Source organism: Calliopsis andreniformis, chromosome 6, assembly GCF_051401765.1.
Source record: "Calliopsis andreniformis isolate RMS-2024a chromosome 6, iyCalAndr_principal, whole genome shotgun sequence".
Classification (NCBI taxonomy): domain Eukaryota; kingdom Metazoa; phylum Arthropoda; class Insecta; order Hymenoptera; family Andrenidae; genus Calliopsis; species Calliopsis andreniformis.
The window spans coordinates 7,101,259-7,110,194 of NC_135067.1; the positions used below are offsets into that span (position 1 = coordinate 7,101,259).

The 8,936-nt window shown below is 33.2% G+C and overlaps 1 protein-coding gene across 1 annotated transcript; it reads right to left on the reverse strand.

Moving 5' to 3' along the window:
- Positions 1-2,974: 2,974 nt before the first annotated feature.
- LOC143180428 (calcyphosin-like protein) lies at positions 2,975-6,866 on the reverse strand. The gene is made up of 4 exons (XM_076380147.1): positions 6,712-6,866; positions 4,907-5,084; positions 4,623-4,832; positions 2,975-4,177 (listed from the first exon to the last, which is right to left on the reverse strand). Exons 1-4 carry the CDS (start codon positions 6,864-6,866, stop codon positions 4,076-4,078), a joined length of 645 nt encoding a protein of 214 aa, XP_076236262.1. The 3' UTR covers positions 2,975-4,075.
- Positions 6,867-8,936: the final 2,070 nt, after the last annotated feature.

Below are 8,936 nucleotides of genomic sequence, written 5' to 3' on the forward strand. Positions count from 1 at the left end.
ACATAGTTAATATTACAATAAATAATGCAGTGTATACAAGAAAATATAAAATAGCCAGATACAGTATATTCGGTTTAAATGTCTACATGTGATCAATTCTTTTTTTTTTTAAACTGAATTTTAACGTTGCTTCAACATCGACGTTTATTAGTATAGTAAGACATATATTACTATACTATAACGTCCGTACTGCAAGGTGTCTTTCGTTAGACTCTGGCCTGCTCGATCGTTTCTTCCATGCCAGCTTTCCTCAGCCGTTTTCCAAACCCAGCGTTTACTGTCTAGGTTTCTTTTAATAAAAACATCGACTTATATTGTTCACATATTGGTAGTTCAAGTTTGATTATGCGTGAGTTAAAGCTGTATGACCTATTCTAATTCTAGTAAGTGAACTTTGGAGTAAACGCTTAGTCGTATCTGAAAATTTTTGCCATTCGATATTATTTCCTTGGATTCGATATTTTTGAGTATATTTTTCATGTAATAGTTGGTTCACTTGTTTTTTTTTTAAAGACTGGTTGAGATCAGATTTTATGTCATTATAAAAGGTACTTTGTATGCTTGTATTGTCTTCTGCTGAATGAGCGGCTAGTTTCGCTGCCTTATCAGCGTTTTCGTTCCCTTTAATGCCAATGTGAGAAGGTATCCAGTATATTGTTACAATTTTACCATTGTTTGTGGCTGATATAATGACGCTATTAGAATCAGAGAAAATTCTAAACTCATTACCACGTGAACTATTTACAAATTCTAATGCTATTTTTAGGGCTAATATTTCGCTGCAGAAGGCGGAAGTAATGCTATTTAGTCGTGTCGAAATTGTATGGTTTGGAGTTACTACAGCGCAATCTGTTCCTCTTTCCGATTTGGAGCCGCCAGTGTAGATATCACAAGCCACTGGATTTCTATTAATGATTTTGGAGTGGGGTGATTAGAAACTGATAGGATTTGTTGAGTCTTTAGAGAAATGTTCTATTTCTATATTAGTTTCTATCTTAATTTCACACTAAGGTGGGGCATCATGGAGTTTTTTCTGGAAGATTGTTGAAAGAGAAAGATTTAACTTCTTTAGGATTTCATTTAATCTGTAGTATAGTGGTTTAGATGCATGAGAATGTAAATCGGAGTACTTTGAATTTAAGTTAGTGAAGATGTTATTATGGATAGGGTTTTTTGGGGATGCTGCTATAGATATAGTAAAATTTAAAATAAGTAATTGTCTTCTGTCTTCCAGGGGCATTCGCCAAATTCAGTAAATGAAATATTTTTACCTCAACAGAAAAGGGTAAAGTTATCTGCAAAAAGGAGGGATTGTAGTGGATATTATTTCATTGATGACAATAAGGAAAAGGGTCGCTAAGTACCGAACCTTAAGGTACCCCGTTAATTAGCTCGATATCATTTGACATTGCATCATTGGTCCTTACTTTTAGTGACCTATTTCTAGAAAATTGTAAATGAAAGCTAATATTTTGCCTTTTATATTGTTTTTATATAGTATTCCAATTACTCGTTCCTTCCAAACCGTATCGTAAGCCTTCTCAAGGCCAACGGTAACAGCGATTAAGTGTGATTTTTTTTTAGGAAAGTTTCACAGATTTCTGTATGAAGGTTCACTACATGATCTTTAGTCATAGTTGTGAATTTTTCTACCAGTTCGTCATATAGCACTGTCATATAATTCGGGAAAAATTTCCCACTCTCATAAATGAGCTGTATTGTCTGAAATTAAGCATAAATCAATTGCACTTAATTTACTATTTGGTATATTAAAATGTTTCAGACAAAAGTTATATGGCATTAAAGGGCAAATATGGCGAGGAGAGCCTCGTGAAAGTGATATTTAAATTTTTATTCACCCCTTAATGTTATACAACTGTTGTCTAAAACATGGTTTTGTATTTTTAATGCCTAGAGAAATAATCGCGTGCAGACATTTAAACCGGACATACGGTTTAAGCAATTATGAACTTAATAAAAATCATAATAATCCACGCGATTGTGTGTAACAGTTGGCAATATGATTAATTTATCATTTCCGATAAGAGGATTTAGAATACGAAGAAATGTTATCAGGATCTAGTCATTCTACCAACTAACTTTTCTGAAACCATATGACCGTAAATACAGAGTTGGAACGAAATTACGATAACAGGATAGCTGTAGTCAATTATTAAGATAAACATGTGTCCTGTGCATATAGTGCACTTTGGATCTCGATAAGTAGACAAAAAAGTCGTCAGCAGGATTTAACAAATACATACAAGGCGATTGAGGTATGCATGCGTTGACAAAACGTGACGATCGCATGAGCATGTACTATGCGCTGCGTCGCGTTTGACTTGCGCGTTTTCTGCCATCTCGTTACTTTTTTCACAAAACTGTGTAATTGATTCTACAGTGTGCGATTCTTTATTTCGAAACAAAATAATTTTCTTCCTCTAAAATGTGCTAGAGAATGAGGGAAAAATAATAAAATTATTTTTCATTTTTTTCATGTATTTGTATTAAAAATATATTACGGTTCATATACATATGCATCATGACGTGTATAAGTGTTACAGTTTTTGCAAACATATGAACTTTTGAAAAAACTTTGAATATTTATTAGACCCATGTTAAACAAAAATTCGTACTTTAATTCGTACACCATTATAATTGACTACGGATCTTTGTGTATTTATGGGAAATTTTAATGTGCAAATAGGTATAGAATCTATGTATGTAAAACTGGAAAATGTAGAAATTGTCGAAAAATAAGTACACTTTATAATAGTTGAAGACTGAAATATGTCTTTAACGTGGTTTCATTTCTCTAATTCTGTGTGCAAAATTAGGAAGTTTTATAAACATTTGCAGTTTAATTATAGCAAACAAATGTCTTCGATAATTCGTACCCGACATCGTGCTCTTAAAAACGCCATGCAGTTGTGCGTTTAATAAAATCGTAATAAATATGAATAAAAAACAATCGTAGGTTTATTATACAATTTTATTATCCTAAAACGTTTAAACTTGAACATGAAGTATCATTTTATTTTTGCACGAGGTATAGATCTCAAATCTGTTTAAGTGGCAAGGCTGATCTAACAAGTAGAATATATTATAATTTACGAAAGACAATCTTAACAATTATAAAATTGTGTGCGACACATTAAAGTGAAAAAATGATAATTCCAAGGTTGGACTAGTTGAAGGGTTGAACATATTTTATGTATCCTTGTATGAAACCGCGCATGCGTGTTATTGTACACGTGTATATTGTACAATACAAATAATATATGCGTCTTCTCTATATTGGACCCTGTAACCAACTTCTGTTTCTTACATGCTATGCACGCGCCATATACATGTATAAATGGTTAACGAGTAATACAGTGGTTCTCAATCAATACTAACAATTCCATAAACACTTTGGGTATTAACAATAAGTTCAAATTCTTAGCTTGTACTCTGTATGAAAAAATCCTGTAATCATGTCTATCTATCACATCCTTTAAATCTAGGCACATGTTCCTAGCACTGAAAGACTTAAGTGGAAAAAGAAACAAAAAATTCCACTGATATAATAAAATAAAATATCAGAATGCAATCATGACAATACTGAAAATTATTAATTAAATATGTACAGCTGCAAACTTCTTTTGAACATTTTTGAATCATTGCTCGAGAATCACTGCTCAACTCCAGACATTGCGATAAAACTTTTTTCATAGGGTTATTAGCTTTATTGTACATTAAATAGCCTAATGGTCCTTTAATGGATGTGAAAATCGAGTTTGTGGCAAACTTATAATCACGAATCATTATATAAGGGAAGCCTTGTGACGTGCACTGTTTGCGTACCAATTCATTAATACCGTCAGTCAGCCGTTGTGGAGGCTCACAAACGGTAGACAATGGTGAACGACGGAAGCCATAGTAAGCTGTTCGAGCGTTGACATTGGCCTCGAAAGCCTGGCGTCCCTTGCGAAACCGATAACTTTGATTATGAGTCAGCAGCGACGAAATTGTACAATACGATTGGATACTAGGAGAAATGGAATGTTTTATCGCGAGCAAAGTGCTTGAAAGTTCAAAGCTTATACGCGTTGCGCATCATTAGGTCAAAATAGGCGTCGTGGTCGATGCTCGCGCTGATGGCGCTATAGTAGTTCATGAATTCCTCTTCGGTCACCTATAGGGGACAGAACACATTTTGGAAGAGAAAACGAAAAATACATTTGGATCTTTTTATATTAAAAGAAAATCGTGTAAAAGAATCGTGTAAAAATTGTGCAAGTTGCAGTTTGCTACTTTACAACATGCAAATCAATTTTTACACAACTTTTCTTACACGATACAGTTTCACTTTGTAAAAAGAAGCTCAGATATACAAGTATGTATTTCTAAAACGAGGGGATAGTATTTTACTCATCGCAAAATTATTCAAAGGAATTATTTTGACCACTTCCTCCAAACAACAGATTTAAAAATGTGATATCTCGAAACTAAAGCAATTTGCAGATCTGTGCTTGTGTGGTGTTTTTTAAATTATTCTGATGAATAGAATACGCTTATAAAGTTTGACCACTTATTTTAGGAATTATGGATAAGTCACATAGAACAAAACTGGTTCTTACAATGCCATCTCTGGTGTTGCCTTGTTCGAAATTCGCCAAAAATTTGTTCAAGATACTTTCTTCGCTCTCCTCTCCGCATATGTAACGAGGATGGCATTTAACATTATAAACACCTCGCAGATCATCGATCGTTATCACGCCATCTCCAGTTTTGTCCAATTTTTTGAAAGCTTGATCCACCACATTTCTACGGCTCTGAGACATCGGAGGCTGCAGACAAGTTGTTCATTTAGAATAAATTTCGATGAAATTTAATGAATGTTTTTGTAACATGAAATATGTACCCTTATGGCGACAATGAATTCGTCAACGCTGACGTTTCCGTCATTGTCAGTGTCAAATACGTTAAAAATTTCTTGGATTTCCTCGTCAGGAATATCTAAGCCAGATTCGTGCAAACCGTTCGTGAATTCTTCGAGATTGAGTTTTTTGTTTCCATCGTCGTCCATGCGACGAAATGCTCTGTAAATGGGCCACAGTGAGAGACAACTTTTCGGAGTTCTTTTTATGGAGGTGAGGCAATAAGGAAAACTGGAAGTTCCAGTTATACGTATGTGTGGAGTAGGACTGTTGAGTAAAGGAAAAGTAGTGCATTAGAGTGAATGGTTCTGTATCTCTAGCGATAATTTTTGTGGGTTGCTGGGTTTAGAAATATCTTTTTTTTTACTGTAAATTCTCTGTAATTGATACTATGAAAATGCGTCCCTTTAGGCTACGCTGTAAGCTATCTAACGATTCACGTATAGATACATAGGATGAGTTATGTATACGATTTATAACGCCTCTACGTGTTCAACACACGATGTTTTGCATCACTTCATGTTATGATTTATAATTCACTGAAGGCGTAGGATGAAGTATAGGAACAGAGTTGTGTTTTACGTAAATTTCTGAATAACAGATCAAAGAAAAGGCAAGAACGTAACCTTTAGTAATGCGATGTTTCCAGTGAGTAAATATCATTGTTTAACTTTCGTAATGTTTAAATTACATAAGATTCACAGGAATTACTAAAAATATATAAAGTGGTTTAATTATTCTTGTTGAGAATGAAATCCTTTACCACTTTTGAAGTATTTAAATTGTTTAATAATTTATTTGCCTTTGGTACCATTTTTATTTTATTTTATGTTTAATATATGGTATTATAAAATCAATAACTCTATTTCTATTGTTAATTTAATCTTAAATCAAAGAGTAGCAATACAAATTATAAATCACGACAAATTGTTGGAGTCATATTTTTAAATTATTACCTGTAGAATAATATGCACATTTATTCGTGAGTGTTTATTTAATAATCTTTAAGACAATAAAATTAAAAAATAAGAAGTATCTATACAGCTACTTAAAATGAGGAAATGGATTTTATAAGACTTCCTAGATGACAAAATAAATATGAAACCTATAAATAAAAGCTGTAACTTCACTATAAGTTGTCTTTTATATTTCATGTAGTTATACAAACTTAATCTTTTATATTCCAAGCATTTGCACTGATATAGTATGTATAACACATTGTGTATGTTTTAATTGTGTATGTATCAAAAATATTTTAATCCCATAATCAACACTGTAATCTTTAAAATTTAATAAGAAAAATAATATCAAATAACAAGTGCAATCTTTTAAAAATATCTGTTAAAAATGTTCAAAATTCATGGAGTTAATATTTCCCTATTTTTTCAATAAGTGTGTACATTTTTCGTTAGTTCTTAATACAGTTACTAACTAAAATTAGATACAAATGCGAAGTAGATGTTCTTAATATATTCAGTTACTATCATATTACATTAAAAGAAAACAGTTGTTGATACTTGATACTTCGAAGAATTGAATTTCATAAATAATGTACATTTCCTTCATTTCATGAATTTCAATTTATAAACATTAGTCTCCACATAATTCATGTTAATTAGTGTTCATGTAATCATCCTCGTTGCTCAAAAAATGCAGGTGTACTTATCACTTCGTGGATACTAAGATTACAAAGGTTAAAGAACCACTCGCATAAGGCTGCTTTCATTATCTTCAAAAACTGTTCGAGAATTTGTATAAAACAAGCAAAGATCGAAAAGACAAGCCTTACCTTCCCAAACCCAGGATGCCATTGGCACCCCTGGCCAGGCAGAGCAGACGTAGCTTCTCTATGGAGTCCGTGGTTGTGTGTATGGCCCTCTGGGCCTTACTGATCATCTCAGCCTCTTGCCTTGTAGTCGCACTTTGCGGCCTGTTCCAGAACATCCCTGAAAGTGAAATCTGCAGTTGACTCACGCCTGTGACTCAGAGAAAAAGATGGCGAATCAAGGTCTCTGCTCTCTTTCTAAACAGTTGTTAACGCAAATCCCGTCTCAGGATCCTCGATGGTATTGAATGATTTGATTCTTTGCGGACGGGGTTATTTTGTTTCGAATGGTTTTTCGTGACTCTGCGTGGAAACGCGTTTGCAAAGAGTTAAACTTTCACTATACTGGTGGGAGAAGCTATTTGATACATGATAATACATGTTATCTTATGCCAAGATAAGAGAAAAGGTGACATGATAGATGTCGGTTTACCGACTATCCCTTTTAAAAAGTCAACGTAATTTAAGTTATCATCCCGTTGGGACAGAATTTTATTTAATTACTAGGCGCGGTAAATGACCCAATTCATTCATGGGTCTGAGTAATTAATTAAAAAAGGTAAAGTTAGCTTGAGGGGAAAGTATTGAGCTAGTTGGTAGGCACGTAATCTGTTATCGACCTCGCACTTGACCCATCGATCGGAAGGATCTCTTTCGTGTGTTGCAACACACTTCGCCTCATTAATTATTTCAATACTTAGTCGTGAAATAGGTAGCACTGATAATGAAGCTAGGTATACTACTATTAATAAAACTCAATTGTGCAAAGATGTGAGAATTTCTGATGCTTCTATCATATAGGGGACCGATGCAAATGATTTTATCAGCTGTTTCTAATTATTAATTAGTAATTAATTAAAAAATATGCTATTTAATAAGCAGATTTAGTGGAGTATTTGAAAACACTAGATATTGACATAAAATTATATTTAGTGTAACTTGGTACACTGATGACAAAAATTTCTTGAGTGTCAGTACTGTAGAACCTCAATTATTCGAGGTATCACAAAATTCGAATCTGAAGTCTTCTTTTGATAGCTGGCTCTATTCTCTTTAGCAGATATTACTTCACTATTTAAGGCATAATCAATGTTCTACTATATCTTTATCGTTATTACACGCAATATATACAACCTTAAATAACAGAAATTTTAAATATTCGAAGCTCAGTTAATTGAGGTTCTTCTGTAACTCATAAAATCGATCTTAAGTAGACCAAACAGAACTCCTAAATTAGAAGAGCACGATCAACTGTCAAGATACACAAACAAACTCCCTTATCCTATTTTTCTGTGAAACTGCATTTTGTCCATGGGACTTACCTTGATATCCAAGAACAGAGCCTGATGTTGCATGCACCGATTGTCTGAAGAACGATGCAATAACGATACGGACCAGGAAAAGAAAATTCGTTCCTTCCCTGACGAGAACCGGAAGCCAAGTGACAATACGAAGTTCCTTTTACGCGGTTGACTACATTCTATAATATAACACACAGGCGAATGGACAATACCAGCACATATGGAAACGAGGTGTGTTTAACATGTATAATATACGTATAGTAGTCTGTAGAACGTATCCATAACGACCGACTAGTCACAACATGTGTGCATCGGCGAAAAATTCACGCGTGATCAATTATCGATACAAACTTCCTGTCCAGTGACCTTGGGGAACAATATATGACCTACTGGTAGGTAGTTTAAGTGGATACGTTTAAGGGTAGACAACCTATGTATATTCCTATACGCTCAATAGTATATTTTCAATTCTTTAAGTAGAATTCTTAGGAAAATTATTTAATATAGAACAGTTAAATTTTTATTGAGAGTAAATGACATATTCATCTACAGTTATATGTATAAAATATGAAGAATCGAGCAGGTGCAAGAAATAAAAACAACAGAAATTTTTTAAAAGCTTTGACTTACAAAATTTTATTGTTTTTTATTACGTTATTATTTATGCAGCAGTTGCTACTGTATTTGTCGTTTCTAATTTACTTGTGATTTCTTATTGGTACTTTAGACATAAATTGTTCAAATTTCAAATTTGTAGGCCTTTTAATTTTAAAAATACTGGAATCTGAAAATAAAAAAATGTAGATTAAAGAAAAACAAATTTAAATATCAAGAAATTAAAAATTCGAGATCCATTTTTAATTAACACCTCAAGTTTTTAAAGCTTTC